This window comes from Mytilus trossulus, chromosome 5 (assembly GCF_036588685.1).
Source record: "Mytilus trossulus isolate FHL-02 chromosome 5, PNRI_Mtr1.1.1.hap1, whole genome shotgun sequence".
Classification (NCBI taxonomy): domain Eukaryota; kingdom Metazoa; phylum Mollusca; class Bivalvia; order Mytilida; family Mytilidae; genus Mytilus; species Mytilus trossulus.
Window position 1 is genome coordinate 36052818 of NC_086377.1, and position 27049 is coordinate 36079866.

The 27049-nt window shown below is 31.9% G+C and overlaps 1 protein-coding gene across 1 annotated transcript in view; it reads left to right on the forward strand.

Moving 5' to 3' along the window:
• Positions 1-27049, forward strand: part of LOC134717898 (uncharacterized) — a 43948-nt gene that overhangs the window by 11192 nt on the left and 5707 nt on the right. The window contains exons 2-19 of the mRNA XM_063580395.1: positions 302-347; positions 3058-3148; positions 4637-4799; positions 5983-6208; positions 7649-7715; positions 8306-8368; positions 9395-9451; positions 9827-9883; positions 10813-10917; positions 13869-14009; positions 14497-14550; positions 15783-15923; positions 17032-18675; positions 19419-19493; positions 22890-23096; positions 24378-24412; positions 25660-25777; positions 26624-26698. Coding sequence (XP_063436465.1) covers positions 302-347; positions 3058-3148; positions 4637-4799; positions 5983-6208; positions 7649-7715; positions 8306-8368; positions 9395-9451; positions 9827-9883; positions 10813-10917; positions 13869-14009; positions 14497-14550; positions 15783-15923; positions 17032-18675; positions 19419-19493; positions 22890-23096; positions 24378-24412; positions 25660-25777; positions 26624-26698 — 3365 coding nt within the window. The remainder of the gene's footprint in view (positions 1-301; positions 348-3057; positions 3149-4636; positions 4800-5982; positions 6209-7648; positions 7716-8305; positions 8369-9394; positions 9452-9826; positions 9884-10812; positions 10918-13868; positions 14010-14496; positions 14551-15782; positions 15924-17031; positions 18676-19418; positions 19494-22889; positions 23097-24377; positions 24413-25659; positions 25778-26623; positions 26699-27049) is intronic.

Genomic DNA, 27049 nt, shown 5'->3' on the forward strand with positions numbered 1-27049 from the left:
ACTAAAACTATGTTGAAATTTGACCAAAAAAAATAAATTTGGACCATTTTTTTTGACTTTGCCCAATTGTATTTGAAGTAAGGTTACCACAGGAAGATCTTCAACACAGAGCCCTGGCTCACATCAACAGTAATTAAGCTATACCAGGGCCCCAAAATGGAAAGTGTAAAAACTAGCTCTTTATGTCTGCTTACTAACAATTAATATATATACAAAATATGTGCCTATACATGAATATACATTGAAGTATTAAGCCTATCAATTAAATTTGTAGATTATGATAACTTATTGATTATTCCAGGGAAAGAAGAAGTACAAGATTAAATAACACAGCAAATCAGAATACTGTAAGTTTGATCATTTCACAATTTCTTTTCTAACTAAAATTGTGCCCACTTTTTGGCAATTCTTTAATTTTCTTATAATTAAAATTGGTTTTCAGCACACTTCCAGCTGACATTTAAGATTATCTGTGAATGAGTTTTTTGTATTCGTTTCTGGATAAAAGTAATGATTATCAAATGTTAAGTTCATTTTTTTCTGCCATTCTTGTCAGACTTTCTATTTGAAAGATATGCACATTGACAAAAAGTTGAACTTTCAAAATCTTTTAATGAATACTTGAAAGATCACTGACATTATGGAATTTCTGTTGATAAAATTGTGATCATGTAATCTTTTTAATGTAAAATTTGGTGCAAATGTCAAAAATAATTGTATTTATAGCATCTATGTCTAGAATCAGTGGAAATACCACATCAGAAAATGAAGAAAGATTAATTGGTTTGACAAATATATATGCCTTTCTAAAGGTGGTTTAACTGTATTTAAAATGTATACTGACATCTGATAAGTTTCAGATACTTATGCATGTTATGATAAAATCGAGCAATGGAAAAATTTCTCACCCTTTTCACAGTGTATCCTAAACTCTGTCAGACCGACAAAATGTCATACAAAAATCATTCGAAATTGCTATGACAATGTATGAGGATGGATATATAAAAAAAATCTTAAAATGCACAAAAGAGCTGCAAGTATTATTATACTTGATAGTACATGTATAGCATTTTCTTGGTTTTCGCACAATGACTTTAGTTTAAGTAAATAGAAATCTATGAAATTTTGACACAAGGTTTATGACCACAAAAGGAAGGTTGGTAGTAATTTGGGGAATTTTTGTCCTAACAGTTTAGGAATAAGGGGCCCAAAGGGTCCAAAATTAGACTTTGTTTGATTTCATCAACATTTGAATAATTGGGGTTGTTTGATATGCCAATTCTAACTGTGTATGTAAAATCTAAATGTTTGGTCCTGTTTTCAAATTGGTCTACATTAAGGTCCAAAGGGTCCAAAATTAAACTTAGTTTGATTTTGACAAAAAATGAAGCCTTGGGGTTCTTTAATATGCTGAAATCAAACATGTACTTAGATTTTTGATTATGGGCCCAGTTTTCAAGTTGGTCCAAATCATGATCCAAAATTATTATATTAAGTATTGTGCAATAGCAAGAAATTTTCAATTGCACAGTATTGCCCAATAGCAAGAAATCTTCAATTGCACAGTATTGTGCAATAGCAAGTATTTTCAATTGCACAGTATTGCGCAATAGCAAGAAATATCTAATTGCACAATATTGTGCAATAACAAGAAACTTCAAATTGAGTTATCTTTCTTTGTCCAGAATAGTAGTTGAATCAACTTAAATCATTGTTTTATACAATATACAATGTATATTCACCTTTACTACCAAATGATAAATTCAAACAATCTTTACCATTCAGTGATAACAAGCACTTTCTTTTACATTTTAATATTTTATGATGTATTTAAATGAGTAATTATTGTTGCAAACTCCATTAGAAATTTGAATTGAGATTGGTTTTGGAATAAAGGAAAGGGGGATGTAAAAAAAAATGGGGGGTCAATTTTACTCATTTGAAATTTCATAAATAAAAAGAAAATTTCTTCAAACATTTTTTTGAAAAGATTAATATTCAACAGCATAGTGAATTGCTCAAAGGTAAAACGAAAATTTTAAGTTCATTAGACCACATTCATTTTGTGTCAGAAACCTATGCTGTGTCAACTATTTAATCACAATCCAAATTTAGAGCTGAAACCTCTTTATTCTAGTGGACCAGTCTATTATGTTTTTTACATAAATGCATGTTAAAAATTATTTCTGTACAACATGTTTGCATTTTTTATCAGTTTTTGTTCTTGAATATTATTACTCACTTTAGTTTCCTGAAATTGACAATGAGCAACCTCAGTCTGATCTGTTTAGGAAATAATGGTTTAATTTCTTCTTTGTTCGTGGACACGATGTAATGCAATGTTTATGATAGCTGAGCAATAATATTTCATCTAAATAAAAATTTAAGAAATGTCATGAATTCAGAATAGCATATCAAACATTTTGTTAGAAAGGTGAAATATATATTTTTTGGAAGATTTTTTTTTCTTTTCTTTTTTGAACTGACCAACCTGAGTTTTTCATAGAAAAAATCTGTAAACCAAAAAATTTAAAAACCCTGGCCTTATTGTGCATTTACATTTGAAATTAGTCCATATGAAGCTTTGAAGAGTTAAAAATTAAACTTTGTTTGAATTCAACTAAATTTCAGGGCTGTAACTAGCCCCTTTTATTACTGAGGCAAAATATATTTGCCAAGCATGGTGAGGCGAAATTTTTTTGGTAAGGGGAAGCTCTGAGAAAAATAACTCAAAATCGTGTATTCTAAGCGTTTCCCTGACTCCTTCTTAAATAGAAATGCAAATCATTTTTAGTAATTTTTTCGACAATATTATGGTCTCAAAGCAAATAAAATAGATTCATTGTTATTCAAGACTTTAAAGTTTTACAGAAATTAAAAAAACATTAAAAGACTGATATGTAGGATAAAGCAAAAATCGTAATTTTCATAATCATTAATACTTTAATTTTATAGAATATTTGTTTTTATTTGAAGGTTGAGGAACAGCTTTGTAGAAATTTCTATTTCTAAACTATCTGATGAATAAAAAGCTTTTAATTCTCTCTCTTTTTATAGGAAACATTTCCTGAAAATCAGGCTGAACAATATATCAGGTTGAAGAAAGACAAAGACGGTTTTGTTGTAAGATATATAGATGATACAATTGGTAAGGATATATATTTTCATTGGTTGTAGTTATTAGCTCACCTTTCGTGAAAGGACTTGTGAGCTTTTTCAATCACTTGGTGTCCGTTGCCCTTGTCCATCATCCGTCCAGTGTTAACAATTTTAAAGACTTTCTCCTTTAAAAACTTCTGAACCAATTTTAACCAAACTTTAGTTAAATGATTCTTAGGGTATCTAGTTTAACTGTTTTGTCAAAAAGCATGGCAGTTATGGCTAAAAATAGAAGATAGGGGTAAAACTGATTTTTTTGGGGTATTGCCTTTGAATTGATAATTTTAGAAAGTTTTGCAGTTTTTAGTTATAATCTTGAATATTATTATAGATAAAGATGAACTGTAAACACCAAACATGTTCAGCAAAGTTAAGATCTACAAATAAGTCAGTATGAAACAAAATTGTTGATTAACATCTTAAGGAGTTATTGTACTTTTAAAGTAGATTATTTTTATGTTGCCTTGATGGAGTCTAAAAGTGAGACATAGGTATGCTGTTTCCAGCGTCAGCGGCGACGTAATGGTGTCAACAATGTATAAGTTTGTGATTTTAGTTTAGTTTATGAAGAACGGCAAGGGTTAGGTCAACCAAATTTGGTATGCAGTTGTATAAGCATTGGCATATCTCATTTCCATGGAGATTATTTGACCCTGCCCCCTCAGTTATGGTTTATTGACTTCAAAACTTTTGCTTATTTTACATGTACAAATGTATTAGTTAGTGATAAGGTCAGTTTATGGGGAACCACAAATGGTAGGTCAATGATATTTGGTATGCAGTTGTATACGCTTTGGCACATCTCATTTCCATGGAGAATATATGGCCTTGCCCCTCAGTCCAAGAATTTTGGAACTTATCTTAGTTTACATGTATTAGTTTGTGATAAGATCAGTTTAAGATACACTGCTGATGGATTTTTTTGCACCAAAGGGAGATAATTTAGAGCTTTTATCATGTTATAACATTTTAAAAGTCATCTAGGTCCAATTGATTCTTTTGGTTAATATTTGTTCCATATCATAAAGTTATTACTAATAGTGTAATAGATAAAATTTGTAATGAAAAAGAAATGTTTAGCTTTTTGCTGCAATTTTTGCACCCGCAAACCTCCTTAAGACAATTTTTCTTAATTTGAAAAAAAATGATGGAGTATAAGAAGGAAAATTAAATGTGAGCAATTCAGGCTCTTGAGAGCCTCTTGATTTCTTTTTACTGTAAGGTTGGTAACGGTTGAGATTTTATATATATTTTGTTAAACACTTGTTACCACTTAGTCATATTACCACCTTTACCTTATTTATCCTGTGTCAGAAACTATGCTGTGTAACTATATTCAGAGATATATCAAGCTTGGACAATTATTAGAGTCTGTACATTTTCTTTTTGTTCATTTATACCTCTAATGCTTAATCATTAAGGAACCTTTTGGATTTCCCTTTCTTAACACCTTTTCAATTCTATGGTTTTTAAACAGGAAAAGGGGTGTTTGCTGAAAGATCTTTTAGCAAAGGTGAATTTCTTTTGGAATATGATGGGGATCTTGTTTCGAACAAAGAGGGAACTAGGAGATTGGAGGAACACAGCAATACCTTTGGCTGCTATGTGTTTTTTTTCAAGTATGGAGGCAAAAGTTTAAGGTAGGTGTTTAGCCTTTTTTACTTTTAGCTTTCCTGAAAGGAAATGTGAGCTTTTGCCATCACTTGGCGTCCATGGAATTTACCTGTCGTCTGTCGAGTGTCAAACATCTCCTCTGCTACATGTGAGTCTACCATGATGAGTTACAGATAAAGTTTATGTTTTGTTCTGCTCTGATAAATTTTGCCAAATATGTAGGCTTTGTTTTGCTTTGAAGATTTTAACAGAAACTATGGGATTTAGACTGAAGTATATTTTGAAAAAATAGTTGTACATCCTTTTCCTGTAGGCCAACATAATTTAATTTGTATAAAGAATATTTCATTACATATTAAAGAAATAGTGTTTATCTGTTAGGTTTATTATTTAGCTAACAATTTGTTTCAATATGCAGTGATCATGGCAATCAGAAAACATAAAAAAACAGTATTTGAATAATGATACTCAGACACTTTATGCATGAAACTAGGGGTAAAAATGAGATTGAAATATTCACAATTTTACCGCAACCATTGTTAATCATGCATATATTTAGGAGCAGTGAAGACACCTTTATTTGAATTTGTTTTTGATTAGTCAGCAGGTCAAATGGTCATGGTCACACTTACTGGATGAAATACAATGTTTCTTTTGAAAATTTGTTTCAGATGCATAAGTTCTTTAAGCCTTTGTTACACAGCAAAATTGTTCTTGAATATTATGACATAAAGAAAACATCCCACTTACTATCATTCTTTTTCTATATAGTTCTTTTATGATATCACTGAATAAACTATGAATTACTTTGGGAAAGTTTAAGTAAACTACATGTAGTATGCTTTGTTCTGAATTCTTGCAATTGTTTTACTAGTCATTTAAGTTCATTCTCTTCATTAAAATGTTAAGCAGTCATAATTTTTTGCTTATCTTATTAGAAATGATTTTAGATACAAAAGTAGAATAGTTTAATTTTCAGTTCTAACAGTCTTCATCATGTTCATGGCTAATAAGAAAATTACATAGGCATGATAGGTGAAGACTTTTAGGTAGGGAAGAGGACTGTTGATTTTTGGATTTTGGTGTCAGTAGTTATATATAGGTCAAAGGTCAATGTCACCCATACTGACATACAAGTAGTCATCTGAAAATTTTGAATTTTACCTTGAAACAAACATTGTCATTTTTGTATCTCAATCATTATTTTAGCATAGATGCTACTTTTTCTAAACAAATGGGAAGGTTTGTTAATGATGGAGTTGGAGCAGATGAGAATGCTTTAATGAAAAGAATTGTTGTGGATGGGAGCCCACATTTAGTTTTATTTGCCAGAAGGGATATATATATAGGAGATGAAATCAGATATGACTATGGTGATGTTAGTCGAAACCTCCCATGGAGAAAGAGACCACTAACAGATGAAAAAAAAAATACGGTAATTTCAATTTAAATTGAAAAAAAACGGTCCCATATAAATATGTTTCTGTTACCGCCAAACAAAGATGAAGACTTACAGTCCTTTTATAATCATTTGTCATTCTTTTTTACATCATAAGTGGTGTAGATATTATATACAAATTGGTACTTAGGTTTCAGTTATAACAGACACACAGTTTTTGTCTACCCTGCAACTGTAGTTGCAAAAGCAAGACATAGCCATCCTACATTCCATTGTTGTCCACAAATATTCACTCTGTGGTGAAAGTTTTTTAAATTAAAATAACTTTTTTCAACTATCCAAGATTTCTACAAATCTTGCAGTAGGTGAGACACAGGGTTCATGGAACCCTTGTGGAACCCTTGTGATTTTTTTTATGAATTTATCTTTCTTTAAGTGTTAACTCTTAGATCGATTGTGATTTTTCTGAGAGTGAAAGTGTTATACTTAGATATAAAAATAAATCTAAATACAGTTGCGTTGGTATATATATTCTTCGAAATGACGGCCTTTTGGGGTTTCATCCATATTCTCAAATAATTTGGCAGAACTTGAAGATAAAAAACAAAGAAATATATTCCATGTTTTCATGTCATTTTTCTGAAAAGATAAATCCTGTTTCCCTTGTCTTCAATCAAAATATTATTTTCACATTTCTTTGGTTAATGACTTGTGACATGTGGGTATTATGTTTTCTGGTCTGTACGTCCGTTCCTCTGTCTGTCTGTTTGTCCGCTTCAGGTTAAAGTTTTTGGTTGAGGTAGTTTTTTATGTAGTTTAAGTCCAATCAACTTGAAACTTAGTACACATGCTCCCTATGATATGATCTTGCTAATGTTAATGCCAAATAAGAAATTTTCCCCTATTTTCACAGTCTGCTGAATATAGAAAATGATAGTGTGGATGGGACATCCTTGTACTGGGGACACATTCTTGTTTGTTATTGAAATTGTTAAACCTATCATTTTAAGATAAAATTGCAATGTTAAGGCACTAGTTCCCGATCTATCTTGATTGTTCAAATTTAAACGCAAGCTGTTTTTTTTAAAGATCAATTCAATTCAGAGCAAGTGATAACAGGCTCTAACATTTCTCCAATATGAATGTGTGTTAAGCAATCATCCATTTATTTATCTGCATTTGCTGTGTGGCAGAGTGATTTCATGTGTATTACAAAGTTACTTAAGTAAGACATAGTTCAATTCTTTACTTATACTCTCAGTTCTGCACTGTTAACAGGATTCTGAAAATGTGTGTTTACATTTTATTATTTCCCTATAATATGTGTCATTCTCATGCAAGCTGGGCTTTTTCAAAGTATGCAGGTATTCACTTGTATGAATTGTGTTATATCCCAACAAATGATACTTTGTTGATATTTACTTTATTTATGTGTAAACTTTGTAAACTTTGTAAAATTAAATGTATATCTTACAGACATTGAAAGAATGTTGTGTTTCAATAAGAAGACTGGAGATTAAAGATGATAGTCATAAAGTGGCATGTATGTTATATGAATTTGTATAGAAGTTCTGAGCTAAAGAATGTACTTGGGTGAAATTTAAAAAGTCTAGAATTTAGAATTGATAATATAAAGCAGAAGAGCATTAAACAAGGAACAAGACAATAGCAATCAAAACCAAGGAGTAAACAAAGACTCACAAAACCAAAGGACATTTAATAATAATTAAGAAAAAACACGATCTCCACTAAAAACGGAGAGTGAAATCAGGTGCTCTGGAAGGGTAGGCATTCCCTGTACCGTATATGGCACCTGTCATGTTATTTCTTTGTTCAGTTCGGTTATGATTGAAGGTTATTATGAAACATTACAATATAACAATATCAATATTTTTTTCCGAAGTACTGGCTACAAGGGTACTGGTGATAAATATTACAAAATGTAAAATTCTAACATACAAGTTTCACTGATGAGAAATCTAAAAGTTAATGAGTTACACATAACACATATTTTGCACATATTATTTATTTTGTTCTTAAAAAGAACTTCTAAGTTTGGTTAGGTTAAATTATATGTTGAGTAAAACAGCATGCATATATTGTTAATTCTTTCATAATCTCAATTATTCATAGGCAATAGAGAGGCATATACTGACAGTGATAGTGATATTGAGAACTTGACAAGGAAACAAAGAGGTATGTCTTTTATTATCATATACTTAGACTAAATAACATATGAATTTTACTGTATGATAATATCATTGAATTACCGTAAATTCCATATTTTTCAAATTGGTCCTTAGCGGGCTGATATGAAAAATAGGAAAATACACTTCAATGCTACGTTTTCATATCGAATGTACTAAATTTGGGGTCTGACGTCCGTGAACTTTTCAATCTTTAAACTTCTATTACAGAACCACGTATAAGGATCAATATACGAATCAGTTATTTTTTCTCCATGGTTGAAGCATATGATCAAAAGGTCATAAAACGTCATTTTGCCAATCGCATGTATTATCAGCCATCGGTCAATATCAGCCCTTGAGCCATGCAACTCTTGGGCTGATATTGAACCTAGGGCTGATAATACATGCGATATGAAAAATGATAAATCTGATAATACCACATTCCTTTTGAAATTGTATTCAATATCAATTCGCTATAGAACCAGGTTTGATCCAGCATTTTTTACATTTGAAAATGTCTGTACCAAGTCAGGAATATGACAGTTAGTGTGAGTTCGTGGTCTAGTGGTTAAGACCGATGGCTACAGTGCTGAAGGTCCCGAGTTCGATTCTCACTCGGGGTGCTAAAAATATCAGTACATTAGAAGGGTAATTTTCACCCTCTCACACACATCTCTGGTACTCAGACAGGAGATTAAACTAGAATGGGTACGTTGGGGGCCTCGGTTTGATGTTGTTGGGTTTCACTGTTTATTTTTCTTCGGAACCCAGCAGGAAAAGTCCTGTTTGCAATATTTTCTTCATACAGTTTACTACTGACCCGTACAAAACCATAGAGGATATTAAATCCGCCTGCCTCATCACCTATTTATTTTACTAACCCTCTTTGGATCTGTAGGGAGTCAGTAACAAACCATATAACTTATAATATTGGGACTGATAAGTGTGCTATCCTTGTTCAAGGCCACATTTATATTTGAATCTGGAGCCATGATTTATCATATGTCATTATATTTCTCCTGTTTAATTTTAGTATTGAATCAACCATCAGAAGATGAGGAAGTTGGTAGTAATATTGGGGTTAGAGAAGGTAATGTGAACTTTGTAAAAATCATGCGCAAATTTTATTTTGGGAACGATGAATTTTGTATTGCTATGCAATACTCTCAGTGTGCTGGATACTAACCATGCCATTCTGTTTCCACCCTGATTATCTTAAACATTATCATAGATGTAGATAAACTGTAAAACGCAAAAATGTTCAGCAAAGTATGATTTACAATTCAGTCAATATAACTTAAATTGTTAATTTGCCTTAAAGAGTTATTAGCGTTTAAAGACAATTTTAAACAATTTGTTCATCATGTTTGTTAACTTTAGATAATCTTCTCCTCTGAAACTACTGAACATATTGCAGCCAAACTTATTTTAAATGATCCTTAGGATGTTTCCTGTTTTATTTTAGTTTTGATACAACCATTAGAAGATGAGGAAGAGGGCAGTAATATTGAGGTTGAAGAAGGTAATGTGAACTGTTGTTCAGGTATATTTCCGATTGCTAATGGGTTTCGGACATTAATTGTCTAAATCAAGCCAGAGCTTTGTCCTTAGTATAAATTTGCTTGGCTGTATTTACTTTTTTTATGACTCTGTCACAAAGTGGTTTGGGCCATATAGTTTACCCTTGTCTGTCTTTCTGTCATTCAAACAGCAAACCATTATACTGGCTTTTAAGCTCAGGGGTCCATAATTTGACGTCTGTCGTCTTTGTCGTCTGTCATCGTAAACTATTTAAAAAATCTTCTTCTCTGGAACTACTGGGCCAAATACCTTCAAACCTTAAATAAATATTCCTTAGGGTATCTTGTTTGTAAATTGTATCCAAAGTTTTGATCCATCGACAAACATGGTTGTCATTGCTAAAAATAGAACATAAGTGTAAAATGCAGTTTTTGACTTATATCTCAAAAAAATTGATTTCACTGGCTGATATATTTTTTGGGGTTTATTTGAAGGAAAGATAAAGTTGGGTATTAAGAGTTGTAGCTCATATATATGGATAACAATAAAAAAAATATACTGGAAGACATGTACTCAAATTCATATGAAAATCAAACTTCAGATAAATTTAACTGCTAGTATACTGTTGACAATATATGCCAAAATTTCAGAACCTCACTTAAAAAACAATGATTGGTACATGTAGAGTTGTAAAGCCAGACTGTACAAAACATCACTTTAATGATCAATTGACATGGTAAAGGACAAATGCATGATGTTAGGTACTCACACTTCAAAGGCACGTGTTATTTTACAGAGTCATTTTACTATGTTTGATTTGTTCTTCATGAATTGAGATTATTCTAAGTGGCATTCCTTATTTTGTTTTCCAAAATTTTGTAAAACAATTATAGAAGCATTATCTATTTTTTCTTTTGTTATTTATTGCAGAAAAATCTGAAGGGGAAACTGAAAAGCTATTTGTATGTGCCCTATGTGATAAAAAACTAAGAAGTAGAGAATCATTTCTGAGCCATATGGGCGTGCATTTCACTGGTAAGAATTTGGTGTATTTAGATTTTTTTTATGCCCCACCTACGATAGTAGAGGGGCATTATGTTTTCTGGTCTGTGTGTCTGTTTGTTCATCAGTCTGTGCGTCCGTCCATCTGTCCCGCTTCAGGTTAAAGTTTTGCGTCAAGGTAGTTTTTGATGAAGTTGAAGTCCAATCAACTTGAAACTTAGTATACATGTGCCCTATGATATGATCTTTCTTATTTAAATGCCAAATTAGATTCTTAACCCCAATTTTACGGTTCACTGAACATAGAAAATGATAGTGCAAATTTCAGGTTAAAGTTTTTGGTCAAGGTAGTTTTTGATAAAGTAGAAGTCCAATCAACTTGAAACTTAGTGTACATGTTCCTTTGATAACATCAGTCAAATTTTAATGCCAAATTAGAGAATTTTTCCAATTTCATGGTCCACTAAACATAGAAAATGATAGTGTACGTGGGGCATACATGTACTGTGGACACATTTTTTTTTAATGTGAAATGAATTAAGAATTTAACGCTAGGTTTACTTTAAGTTGCAACTTGCACTGTCATTGATTTAATGTGAGAGTGGGACATTTATGATTTGAAAAATAAGAATAACTGAATTTTGCAAATTGGAACAAAAATGTATTTGATATTTGAGGTATGTGTGGAAGTTTAATATTTTATTAGAAAAATCAACATATGTTGACACTGGTGACAAAATGGAGGTCAAGTTCAGTATTGATGATTTTCACTATATGGTCAGGAGTTTTGGTTCTTGTGTTATTAAAAAATTTGGGGACTCAAATAAATGTAATAAAAGCCAGTTTATTGTCAGACAGCTCTTGTTTGAACTGTATACAGAACGTTATTCTTTAAAGTTTTTACATCAATAGGTATGAAGTTTTAGCCACTTTTACAAAAGTCTTTAATTTTAGACTCTTGTAAAAGTGACTCAATTAGATAATATTTCATTATGATAAACTAATTTAATACTGCTCATATAGGATATTTTACATTTCTTTGAAGCCCCTGAGGCCAATCTTGGTAAGGGTATAGAGTTAATTAAAGTTTGTAATATTCTTCTGAACATTAAGTCAATTGATATGTTGTGTAATGTCATGGTAACACAAATATTTCACTTCGGAAGCACCAACAAAAATGTATTATTTCCAATATTTGCACTGTTTTTATAGATACCCAACTTAGAGGGCCATGTCAGGAACCTTTAGTTGTATATTGGTATCATGTTGGCGGCGTCCTCGTCCGAAAACATTTGGTTTTCACACTCTAACTTTAGTTAAAGAAAATAGAAATCTATGAAATGTTAACACAAGGTTTATGACCATAAAAGGAAGGTTAGGATTGATTTTGGGTGTTTTGGTCCCAACAGTTTAGGAATTAGAGGCCAAAAACAGGTCCCAAATAAGCATTTTTCTTGGTTTTTGCACAATAACTTTAGTATAAGTCAATAGAAATCTATGAAACTTTAACACAAGGTTTATGACCATGAAAGGAGGGTTTGGATTGATTTTGGGAGTTTTGGTCCCAACGAATTAGGGGCCCAAAGGGTCCAAAATTAAACTTTTTTGTTTGATTTCATCAAAAAAATGAATTATTGGGGTTCTTATATATGCCAAATTTAACTGTGTGTTCAGATTGTTAATTTTTGGGGTTCTTTGTTATGCTAAATCTAAACATGTACTTAGATTTTTTATTATGAGCCCAGTTTTCAAGTTGGTCCAAATCATGGTCCAAAACTAATATGTTAAGTATTGTGCAATAGCAAAAAAAATTCAATTGCACAGTACTCAGCAATAACAAGAAATATCTAATTGCACAATATTGCGCAATAGCAAGAAATTTCTAAGAGCACAGTTTTGCTATATAGTAAGAAATATTCAATTGCACAGTATTGTCTCATTTTCAAATTGGTCTGCATAAGGTCCAAAGGGTAAAAAATTAAACTTTGTTGGATTTCAACAAAAATTGAATATATGGGGTTCTTCAATGTGCTTAATCTAACCATGTATTTAGATTTTTAATATTTGGGCCCAGATCAAATTGGTCCACATTGAGGACCTCAATTTGAGATCATTAGGGTCTAAAATAGAACATTATTTGATTTCATTAAAATTGAATTCTTAGGGTTTTATGATATGCTGAATCCAACCATGTGTTTAGATTTTGGATATTGGACTTAATAGGTAAATGTCCAATTTAAATTTTTTAAGTTTTTAAGTTTAAAGTTCTCAGACCACATTCATTTTGTGTCAGAAACCTATGTTGTGTCAACTTTTTAATCACAATCCAAATTCAGAGCTGTATCAAGCTTAAATGTTATGTTCATACATGCCCAAACTGTTCAGGGTTTTGACCTCTATGGTCGTATCAAGCTGCGCCCTGTGAAGCATCTGAATACTGTTTAGATTAGAGATGTTGTATCTTTGAAACATTTACTGTGGATTCATTTATTTTCGTGGGTACCAATTTTCGTGGATTGAGGAAAACTTTCATGTTCGTGGATATTTGATTTCCTGGTTTTGCCAAAGTCTGCACACAAGCCATAAGAAAATTTGTCATTCGTTGAACATTTAATTTCGTGGTTCAACTGTTCCCACGAAATCCATGGAAATTGGTATCCAACGAATAATAATGAATCCACAGTATCTGATTTCACTTTTTATTCTAAAGATAATAGTTTGTATGACAGCCGCTATCCTGGAAATAAGGCATTCAGCTTAAATCCTTAGCAATAAAGTAACACCTAGGCAGTGAGTTTATTGCCTACAAAATGTTAGGCATTAGTCTTAAATCCTGAAAAATATGTGCAGGCATATAACTCAATTCCTAGGTGTTAGCTTATTGACTAGGATTTAGGCTTCATACTTAAGATCACTTTTTGCCACTACCATATACATGTACAAAACAATAAATAACAATAGCTATTGATTTTATACTTCTATAGATAATGTAAAGAGAATGCTACCCAAATCAAATGATACTACAGAACACATACCTGCTCAAATTGAAATGAATAGTCAAGGGAAAGCCAGTTGCAGTGAAGGACCAAAAAAGGACAGAGGCCCACCACTTAAATCCTCTATGGGTATATTTATTTGAATCATTTTTTTATGTAGGGTTTGTAGAACATTAAGAGTAGATTTTAGTAATTATCTAAACTAGGCTTTTTTATGAAGTTAAGAATGTATTTTTTTCAGTGATCTGAATTTATGAATTTATTTAATGAATAATGTGAACAAGTCCAAATCTTTGTGTTCTTGAAATTTTATAACAAATTGACAACATATTGTTGGGTTACCGACCCTGTAATGATGATTATTTTACAGTTTCAATTATTGTCTTGAATTTATTTTAATACAGGAAAAGTGAAATTGAAAACAGTAAAAAAAAAATAAGCAATTAAAATCTACAAAAAAGTAAGAATGACTGAAATTGTCAACCATCTTTTTTAAGAGTTATTGCCCTTTAAAGAAGATAGTAAGACAATTTTTGGGTGTAATCCTAGTTTTTACAATTATTTGTGTAGCTTATTTGCAAAATTTCAGTGATTTATAATATTTTTTTTATGTCAGTTGGTTTAGATGCAGGAGATGCCAGTCAAAATGAAAGTTACAGTAAAGATGGAGGTAAACAAATTTATGCTTTTTTGTCAATTTTGCTGTGATTTCAATTGTATTGATTAATATTACCAGAGTTCCTTGAAAACTTTTTAGCTCACCTTTCCCTTAATATAATTAGACCGTTGGTTTTCCCTTTTGCATGGTTTTACATCAGTAATTTTGGGGCCCTATATAGCTTTTTGTTTATGTGAGCCAAGGCTCCGTGTTGAAGGCCATACATTGACATATAATGGTTTATTTTTATTAATTGTTATTTGGATGGAGAGTTGTCTCATTGGCACTCACACCACACCATCCTATATCTATTAAGTTTTTGCAATAACTTGGTGTCTTTTGTCGCTTCTGTTGTCCGTCCTTCAGTGTAGACTATTTCAAAGATCTTTTACTATCAAACTACTTTACCAATTAAAGCTGAATAATTTTTAATTGATTCGCTAATAGGGTCTTTGCATCGGAACTTAACACTTTTACTATAATATACCAGTTGTTGGCATGACACGGGTTATGTTCTTCTCATATATGTTATGATGGTATGATAATTGTGTGCAGTGGAAATGCACAAGTTCTTTCAAACTGACATAACATTTATTTTTTATTTTATAGAACATAGAATAAAAAACTGTTCTACTTATTTCAAGCAATCATATTTTCTTTTCTTTTAACTTTGATGTCACATCTATCTCTGAAACAATTTTAAATTGAATAAATCTATTGTTACAAAAAAGAATAGATTTTTACCACAGGGTGTGAAGAGCAGGGTTTCTCGAAACACTTGCTTCTACATCCAGAAAGTACAGTCCATTAATTGTTATTCATAACAATAAATTTTTTTTAATAGCATGAACAGAAGTGATTACTAGGATAGTGTTCATTACAATTGCATAAAACATTCAACAGCTATTTAGATTTGGATATTGGGCTCTGTTTTTAAGTTGATCCACATTAGGGTCCAAAGGGTCAAAATTAATATTGTGAGAGGCTATTTAATTTTGGGCCTGTTTTCAAATTGTCATCTTTGAGGTCCAACATACAAATGTCTTCTTTTAGAGAATCACTGAATGGAATTAAACCAAACATAGCAGGAATGTGCCTTATGAGGGTGACCAGATTATTTTTTTTTTATCTAGGACAATTAAAGTACCCCTTCCCCAAGTCACTTATTCTTAAAAATGTCAAATTGTTTTAAATGACAGTCAATGTCCAAAATATCTGTTTGATATATTTTTATTTTCATACAGATAATATTGAAAGAATATCACCTGCATTCAATGATACTTCAATACGCATACCTGCACAAAATAAGATGAATTGTCAGGAGACAGCCAGTTGCAGTGAAGGACCAAAGAAAGCTAGAGGCAGACCAGTGAAATCATCTACTGGTATATTTATTTCATTAGATTGGATGGTCTGTTTGCGAAGCAATAAATTTGAGATATTTGATATACTACAGAAATGAATTTGAAATTGATTACATATACTTTTATAGCCTATAATATGAACACAAAAAATATGTTGTAATGATGAAACAACCCTCCATCCAAGATCCAAAAGTAGTGAATATAAGCAATATAGATCATACTGACTTGGGACAGGTATAAAAAACCGCACAACAATACGCACAATATGCACAGTAAAACTAGTAAGAGAGGTCTGAATTTGATGTCAGAATATGAAACAAAAGAAAATAAACAAAATGACTTTAATATTTTTCCTTAATCTGTAGACTATCTGCCTTGTGAAATTAGCTTTCGTAATGATTATTTTACTTATCATTTTTTGGACCACAAGGGTTGTCCTGCCATTTTTGAAGTTATAAATGAATACTGTACACAATTGAGTAATTCACTTACAGAAAAAAGAGGGGGATGTCATGAACCATCATTCCAAATTTATATGTTGGGTCATAGTATGATAATTTGAAGTATGTATGTAATCTTTTATAAAAAATCTTCTTCTCTGAAACATCTGTGTCAAATTTATCCACAATTCTCATTAGGTTATTTGGTTTTAAAAATGTGTCGAATGACCCCACCTGTCAACAATAATGGTGGCCATAGCTAAGATCAGAACATAGGGGGAAAATGTAGATTTTAGTTTATCTCCAAAGCATTTAGAGTAAACACTGACCAGTTCTATAACACATTGTTTGGTTGCTGCCCCTGAGCTAGTAATTAACAGTAATTTTGTAGTTTTTTTAGCTCACCTGGCCCAAAATAATCTAAGGTTATCTTTTCCTGAAGGTAGAAAATCCTAAGTTAAACCTATCTTACTGTTAAGTGCAATGTCTTTGTTTTTGGTAAAAAAGCACATGCTCAACAATTATTTTTAAGCTTAGAAACAGTTTTATTTTTGTAGGCAGAATACAGTCCTCAGCACATCTCCTGCTTTCATTATTCCCTAAACAGACAAATTAAATTAAAGTCATGAGTGGCTCTCTTTTATTGAATGAGTTTTTATTAACTTGATTCTTTTAAATGTTTCTTTCAGGAGAAAAAAGCAAATCAACAAGGTCAAAACCTTACAGACCCTGCCCTTTCTGTGGTCTCCTTATGGCTAGATTGTCCAATCACATCCTTCGCAAACACAAAGATATTCCTGAGGTCAAAGTTTTAAAAAGGCTGCCCCATCAAGATCAAGTAAAGCAAATGGCTAACCTGAGGAAAGAAGGTATTTGGAAAGCTAATTTAGAACAGGTGAAAAAAATGGAGGATGAAGGATCTCAAGCAGAAGTAAAATATTTTAAAGAGAGGGAGCATGGAGCAGGTCAACTTGCTTACTGTTCTTTATGTAAAGGTTTTTTAACAAAGTCTTACTATAAGAGACACAGATCCACATGCACTGCAGTTGAATCTACAACAACTACAGCGAAAGCCTTAGATCCAGTGCATATTGCATCTCCAAAGTTTACTTCTTCATTTAACTTTGATGTTCTAGCAAAATTCCATAATTCTGAGGTAGGAAATTTATGTAGAACAGACAATCTTATAACATCATTTGGGCTGCAGATGTATAGAAATGTGGAGGCTAAGAAAAGTAAAAAAGAAGAAAAAAGAAAATCAGTTATGTCAGATATGAGGAGACTGGCCCATTTATTGTTAGAATTTAGAAAACAATGTGAGATAAATGGTGATGCTGAGGCTAAATCAGCTGTAAACATGTTTGACAGAGGCAATTTTCATTCGTTGGAGTCATCCATTTTAGCCCTAACAATAAATGAAGAAACTGGGCACACAAAAGCAGGGCTAAAAATCGGATATGGCTATCTCATAAAGAGAGTTATCAAATATCTCACTGGAGAATTTCTCATCCAAAAAAAAGATGCTGAAGTTGATGAGATTAAGCGCTTCGGAGATCTATTGGAATTTTGCTGGCCAGGTATATTTGGGGATGCAGAATATAAAATAACTGTACTAAGACAGAAAGAATTGAGGATGCCATCTCGCCTTCCAGATGAGGATGATGTTAAGATGTTGAAAGAATGGCTGGAAAATAAAATCAAAGACATTAAAACGAAATTCCAATTTATAACTTCTAATGAATATGCTGAGATTAGAGATTTACTTGTATGCAGATTAACACTATTTAATGCTCGAAGAGGAGGCGAACCTGCTAGGCTTTTACTATCAGAATGGGATGATGCAGAAAATGGGGTCTGGTTTTCGCAAGATTCAGTGGAAAAGGTGGAGGACCCCATTGAGCAAAAATTATTATGTGAATTAAAGATTGCATACCAAGCAGGAAAAAGAAAGCTTGTGTCACTGTTAATACCCCAGGATTGTTGGGATGCCATTAGAATCCTTGCAGATGAAAAAGTTCGAGATGATGCCGGCATTGGGAAAGGAAATAAATTTTTATTTCCCACAACTGCTGGTAAAGATGAACATGTAATTGGATGGAGTTGTGTAAAAAAATGTTGCAAAAAAGCCAGACTTAGCAAGGACATCACTGCTACTGATATGCGACACAGGGCTGCAACTTTATATGCTGCAATGGACATCCCAGAAAAAGAGCGCCGATTATTTTATTTACACATGGGGCACAGTGCAGACATGAATAGAGATGTATACCAGTGCCCTGAATCCGTGAGGATAACAACATCTGTTGGGAAAGCTCTTCAATGTTTAGACAGGGGTAAGTACATTGTTAAGGATCATAACCCTTGGCTAGCAAAGATGTAGTTGAGTTTTTGATGTCATATAATTACAATAGTTTTTATAATAACTCCCCTCCTTCATAAAATCAGTCTTGTCATTCATTCTATCCATGCACTCCATGAAACTTTGCATACAAGATTAGGCGTCGTATGTATAGATATAAGAAGCAAGACAATAATGGGGGTAAGTCCCAACATTAGAGTTTTACATGTTCATAAAAATAAAATGTGATATATTGTCAGTGAGACAACTCTCCATCCAACAACTGAAGTAGTAAATATAAACAATTAAAAGTCACAGTACAACCTTCAGCATGAGTCCTTGACTCACTTTGCTACAAATGGCCCTAAAATAACTTTTATAAAACAATTCAGGCAATACAAACACACAGTCAGATTTATTTAAAACGCCATAATGAAATATTATATGACACAATTAAACATAAGATATATATATATACATAAACTATAAAGGTCTAAAAATCAGAATTAAGAGATACAATATAACTGAAGATGCTGGAGCCAAAACAATCAATTTTAATGAAAACCTACTAGTTACACTTGTCAAATGATGAAGACAAATATATATCCTGAACCAAATTAAACCTATAGATGAAAAATAAGTGTCTTAAGATTTTTGCAAGCAGATGTGGTTCTCAACTCTGATTGAGGTTTGCCTTTGCGTTAAATGTTAATGCTGAAAGTTCAATTTTTTTTGCAGGAAACATGAAAGCTTCCTCATCAAAAGTTGCAGAGACTGGTCCAAAAAATCCAGAAATTACCTTCTCTCTAAAAGGTTAGTCAAATTTAATCAGTTAAATGGTACATACAGTACTGTGAAAGTACTTTAATTCTTGTGGTTTGAGAAACATTTACGTCTTCATTGGTTTTTAGATTCATTGATTTTAGTTTTCAAAAAAAAAAATGAAAAATTTAAGCCATTAGATATGAAGATTACAAATTGTCTGAATTGACAGAAACTGCAAAGTAAACATTGACCCATGTAAATCATAACAAACTCACTTAAACCCTGAGATCATGTGATCAACAGATTAAAGACCATCAAAGGTGTTTAAATTAGGTCACCTAAAGAAAACAGTAACATGAACTTTTGATATAAATGTATCTTGAATTTTAAAATAATTCTCATCAAAAGCAAGCCCAGGATAAAATTACTATTTCCCATATGTACGAGAACTATGAGGATATAAAATTAACACTTTATCGTACTAGCATCTCACTACCAGAAATCTGACTTTCATTTATCAAAATTTTGTTTTTTTAATAATTAAAAGATTAAAAGTTGCACAGTTTAGATTATTAAATATTAAATGGGTATCATTCTGCATGCAGTTGTAGTTCATAGTGTGTTTGCCCTGTGACTTTTTTTTTTATAATATTCTGTACTTTCACAGTTTACTAATTATATATGACCAAAAGTGATTTAGTTATAGTGTAAAGTGGTTTCCTTGCGTAAATTATGTTTTTTTTATTATGGTACATTATCAGAGGAGTGTTTAAATTTTATGTAATTTTCTTTTGTTATTCATATTTTTATATAGTATTTGTATTGTTGTGCTGACTGGTCTTTTCCATTTAGTTGCTCTCTAATATATCCTATTATGTCTTTTACTACTTATTATATATGAATTTCATTCAGTCTGCCTGTAGATGGATGTCTATCTGTTGGTCAATACATTTTTTTAGTGCAACCCTTTCTCACATTAACAATGTTTTGATGAAACTTAACCTTGGTACTGGCATAAAAATACAGATATTGTTTTAATTAATTTGCTGTTAGTCTGATATATGATTTGGAATTTATCTTAAAGGGAAATTAGCTGTCAAATTGAATTCATGTTCTCTGATTTGATTCCAAATTCTCATTTGGGATTTATAACTATGTAAAACATTTATCCAAATTATAAAAAGTCTAATTGCTGAAATACTTGCCATTGTTATTATCTAGCTGGATTTTATGTTATTTATAACTTATTGGACAGTTTTTCATACTTTTAATTCTGATTTACAAAAAATATGACAAGAAAAACCTTAAATGATCGTCGATTTTTCCAAAAGTTTTGAAGTTGCACATAGGAAGTAGAGCACATATGTAGTTTATTATCCCCTGAGCTTTTGGCTAAGATGTCAAAAACAAATGTATGAAATATTTAATCGCCGAAAATCTCTAAAGACAAATAGTTTAGATTTCCCTAATGGCAAAAGTTGAAGGAATCAAATGAATTATAAGGGGGTCTCTAGGGTAACTGTACACCATCCTGTTTGAGAACTTGGAAACATTTGAGATCCTCAACCCTAAACCATAATTATTCATGTATTGGACAATATACTAGTAACTAATCAAATGAAATATAGGGGGGTCCCTGGAGGTCACCCACTCCTCCTGTTTGAGAACTTCATAACCATCAAGATCCCCACCCCTACACCATATATATTCATGTATGGAACAATATAACAAATCATATTAAATATAGGGGAAGTCCCTGTGGTCACCCCATCCTTCCTGTTTGAGAACTTTAAAACAGTGGGAATCCCAACCTCTCAATTAAATTAAATATAGGGGGAGTCAATGCAGTCACCCCACCCCTCCTGATGGAGTTATTGGAAACAGTCAAGATCCCCAACTTTAAATTAAACCATATATATTCATGTATGAGAACTTATCAAATGAAATATAGGGAGAGTTCTTAGGGTCACCTTACCCTCTCCTGTTTGATAACTTAGAAACAGATGAGATCCCCATCCCATAACCATATATATTCATGCATTGGACAATATAACAAATCAATTGAAATATAGGGGAAGTCACTAGGATCACCCACTCATTCCTGTTTGAAAACTTGATAACAGTTGAGATCCCCACCCCAAACCATATTAATTCATATGACAAGATAAAAAAATAATTGAAATATAGGCGTAGTCCCTAGGATCACCCCACCCCCTCTTGTGTGTGTTTTGAGAACTTGTAAAAGATTGAAATACCAACTCCTAAACCATATTCATTCCTGTTTTTCATATCAAAAAAGACTGAATGACATACAAATGATAGTGCAAGTGGGGCATTCGTGTACTTTGGACACAATCTTGTTATAATTACCTGTCATTTTATTCCAAACTTACACATCATAGACTTGGGGTGAAGGTTGGGGTCATTTACATTTACTATGAACTGGTCAGTCAGACCTCACCTTTGATCCCTGTAGTAGTAAACATTTGTCTGATTTGTGTCTCATACCTTTTGTACTGTAGAACACAAACTCAGTTTTCTTTTCAGGAAAGCAAGTCCATTCATACTTTTACAAGCTCGTACTAAAGTCAAATTGAAATACTAACAGTCAACTTATATGAACATTAACTATAAACTAGAAGAACTGCAATCATTGGGAATTTGTACCACTGCAGACTCATGACAACGAAAAAAATATACTTGATATATGTGTTGCTTTTGAAAACCTTGATAAACTATGAATTTTTTGCATAAATGTACAATTATATATGAATGTTTAATGTTTGTTCTTTTAAATCTTTGAAAATAAATTGAAGCAATATTACCACAGTTTTCATAATTATGTTTGCCTTGGTTTTTGGTTATCTGCCTACAGTGCTTACAGCGGTTTTATTTGTGTACATAAGCCTAGATGCCACCTAAATAATTAACTGTTGAGTTGATCTTCAAATTATTCAAAATCAGTTGTATTAGTGTTTTGGTTTAAATATTTCAGCCTTGAACATCACTGAAGAGACATTATTTGTTGAAATGCACATCTGTTGCAATAAATTTGGTAGTTTATGTTATTTATATTATGCATTGTAAGTGATTATAATACATGTAATACTTAATGAGATGATCAACAGAAGTCACAAAAAAAAAGATCAGGAACCTTTAAATGTAAACAGTCATTTGTTGTAAATCTTTATACATTAATAAATAATGTGGTTTAAACAGATTTTTTTTCTTAACCACTGAATATGTACCCGTTTTTACAAACTGATTAGGTTGAGGAATGATAAAATAATAGTTTTTGTGACTGTCCTTGACATGATTAATGCTTGTAGTAATTGCCAGATTGCAATATCAGGTTCATTCATTGTCCATAGACAATAAGATCAAAAATATTATGTTGTTAATGAATAACAGAAATATTTAAATGTTGATTACTTTTGATTTCAGACTTTTTGAATGAACTGGTGGATGATAATGTTGCAGTAAGGGCAATATCAGGAAAAGGATTGATAGAGGAAGATGAAGTAGAACAAAGACCAGAAAAAATAAGAGCTGCAAGCTGCATGAAAGATCTGATGCTACAAGATGCAGCAAAAGAATACTTCACAGATGATGCTTGGCTGGCAGCTGAAACAGTTTTTGATTTACTTCCAGGTATGAAGAATGAAAATAATATGTTTCATGCAAAAATCTATTTTAAGCGCCTTCTATCCAATAGGTCAAGTTTCTTTTAATTTGGCGTCATCTTCTATATAAACATCCTTAATTTTTTTTTGTCCTCTCAAACTGGATAGTGGGACCTACTGAAAATTTGTATACTTCAATGTCAGGAGCTTCAGGACGTTTAATTTTGGTGCTTTTGGTGCTTTTTTTTAAATGGGCCTGTTTTTAATTGGAATATACATTATCTCCGTGATATGACATCTGTATTTATGTAGTCACCCTAGTAGTGCACATTTTTTGGGATGATCATGCATGCATAAATTTTTTCCAGTTAATTCCATTTGGGTAGTGTATAAGTCAATGGAGTAGTTAATCGTGCATGTGAATTTTGTGAGTGGGATTAGGAAGGTTAAACATTTCAGAAGGTGTAAGAGTCAATACTTTCTTTAAAAATCCATACATGTAAGTTGACAAAAAAATGTTAACTTTGCTTGGTAATTTGTATGCCCAAACTATAGCAGGGGGACATTTGATTTTACCCTTGTCTGAATGTACCTACGTACGTCTCAAAATTTGTTTCTGTTCTCTAACTTAAGTTTGCCTCAATCAAATGTTATGTAACTTGTACACAAGGTTTATTATCACAAAATACAGATCAAGTTTGAATGATGGTAGTGTCACTCTAACCATTACAGAGTTTTTTTATAAATGGAAAAATTACAAAATTTTAAACATAACTTTGCCTCTACCAAATGTTATGTACAATGTTTATTACACAAAACACAGAACAAGTATGACTTTTGGTGGTGTCACTTTTACCGTTCACAGTTATGGCCCTTTATAAATAGAAAAATAGCAAACATTTTAGTTTCTGTTTTCTGACTTGAGTTTGCTTAAACCAAACATTAGAAAACTTATTCACAATACTTTTTACCACAAACACAGATGAAATTTGGTTGCATCATTTGAATCAAAATCTGGTTAAAAATGGAAAAATTGCATAATTTTTAGTTTCCGTTCTATTACTTAAGTTTGTCCCTACCAAACATTATGAGACCTATACACAATTTACAATACTTGTTTGCCAAAAAAACCAGAACAAGTACATGTTTGGGTAGTGTCACTTTTCAAGTTCTTGAGTTATGTCCCTTTATAATTTTTAAACAGGGGCATCATTTATGGACACAACATGACAATCTCCATTTATTTGTGTTTATCTCCAATATGTTATTCTGAACATTTAGATATCAAACTGTTGGTGTTTTTTTTCAGACTGTAGTGATGATGAATCTGAGAGATCCCACATGGTAAATATCACCCTATAGCTAGTTAATAATACATGTTGTATTTTTGTCAGTACTTGATATTTACAAGGTACATAAATGTTTTATAGTGATTTTGAAAAAAAGATGGATCATACATAAACTGAGGAACCTTTTAAAAAAGCTTGTAGAATTTTAAAATATTTTTACTCATTAGATGACAAAATGGAGGTCATGCTTGATATGAAGGATTTTCACTTTCACTGTTCATGAGTTATGGTTCTTGAAAGATTGAAAAATGGCATATCCAGTTGTATTTGTGCATTTATTCATAAATCCTTCAAAGCAAAGCTTTTCAAATTTTAATATGTTGTTAGAGATGATAAAATGGAGGTCAATATAAAAATGAAGATGTGGTATGAGTGCCAATGGGACAACTGTCCACAAGGGACCAAATGACACAGACATCAACAAATATAGGTCACCATACAGCTATCAAAAATAAGCAAAGCCCCATACTTGATAGTCAGCTATAAAAGGGCCTGATAAGACAATGTAAAACAACTGTTTTGTATTGATGATTGTCACTATTCCTGTGCAGGATTTTGGTCCTTGTGATATTGAAAAATGCTGGGACCCAAATAGATGTAAAAAAAGTCTGGTTTCTTGTCATTCTGACAGCTGTTGTTTAAACATTCTTTCTTACATTTTATGTCAAGTTCAAAAGTATTAAGTATATTTGGATGTCTTGTATGCTATGAATCTTGAAAGTGGAGGCTTTACTGCAATTGCTATGTTTCAGAATACATACACACTTTCATAACAGATTTTGCAGGTTCTTCCATAAAATATTTTATACATCTTAAACAGGAAAGTTTTGAGAGTATTTAGATATTGGGAGATGTGATGTGAGTGCCAATAAGACAAATCACCATCCAAATAACAATTTATAAAAGTAAACCGTTATAGGTCAATGTACATCCTTTAAAAAGTAAAATCACAAAAATACTGAACTCAGAGGAAAAGGAAAATCAATTTGGAAAGTCCATAATCACATGGCAAAATCAAAAAACAAAACGCATCAAAAACGAATGGACAAGAACTGTCATATTCCTGACTTGGTACAGGCATTTTCAAATGTAGAAAATGGTGGATTAAACCTGGTTCTATAGCGCTAACCCTCTCACTTTAATGACAGTCTCATCAAATTCCGCTACATTTACATGATGCGTTAAATAAACAGTCACAATTAATAAAATAGTCAACAAGTCTTAAGTTTGTTTTCTGTTTAGATTTTAAATACAACAGATGTAAGTGATATAAGAGATTGTGAAGATGAACCATGTTCTTCAAATGATTCTTTGATATCTGGTGATACAGAGGAGCAAGTAGAGAGAAGAACAAACAAAAGTAAGTTTAAACTTAGAACAATGGCTGTCTTGTATAACTTGTTATTAATTTTTTTTAAATGAATGGGTAAATAATGTGATAGTGAGTCAAGCTGTGTTCTTGTAATCAATTTTGCTAATTTTCAATGTTGCACATCTAATTGGCCTATTTAAAGAACAAGTCCCTTGAACATCAGGTGCCAATGTTTTTAAATCCTGTCAGGTTGAACATCCGAAATACAAACTTTCCATGCAGCTCAACAGTTGTTTTGTTAAGTGTTTTGAAGTTTTACTTACACATGTATGTTCTAAATGGAAGTTAAACTAATTAACACTAATGAATTTGGAATAAGTTGCTAGGGACAAAATAGATTGTTGCTATATGGTAACTCAAATAAAGTTCTCCGACCACATTTATTGTGTCACGAGTCTATAGTAATGTATAACTAACTTGATCACATTCCAAATTCACACCATTTCAAGCTTTACAATTTTGTCCAATCTTGCTCCAACTGTTTAGGGTTTGACCTCAGCAGTAATATGAAAAACCTCAAGACGGAGCTTATTTCTTAAACATAGATAAGAAAGGAAGACAATAACAATCAAAACCAAGGAGTAAACAAAGACTCACAAAACCAAAGGACATTTACATCAACAGTTATAAATAATAATTAAGAAACAACATGAACTCCACTATAAACCGGGAATGAAATCAGGTGCTCTGGAAGGGTAAGCATTTCCTGCACCGTATACGACACCCATCGTGTTATTTCTTTGTTCAGTTCGGTAATGATGGAAAGTTCTTATGACTGAGAAAGAGTATTATAGATTGCATCATACTATATAGTTGAGTTATTGTTATTTTTAGGGAAAAGTTCAACATATGATGATAACAAGGCTGCAAAACTTCAGAAAGTTCCAACTGAACCTGAGGCAGAAAAGGGTAACTTTCTATAACTTTGACACTAAAGCTGCAATAATAATTTTATCTCATACAGTCAAACCTTAGTAAACTGACACTGAATAAACTGGTTTCCTGTTCATTCAGCTAAAACTAAAGTCCTATTTTTTTTACTTCAAAGTCTTTCTTAAAATACCCTTTGTAAAATGGACCCTGTGTATTCCAAATTCCTGTCTAATGATTTAGTCCCAATACTGTTATTTACATCAATTATTACTTGTCAAAACTAATCTCTTGTGTCACAACTCAGATAACACAAGGATTCTAATGCAAAAAGAAACAATGAACACAAAGGGAAAGTGTCAAATCAGAGACTGATGTTACAGAGGTCTA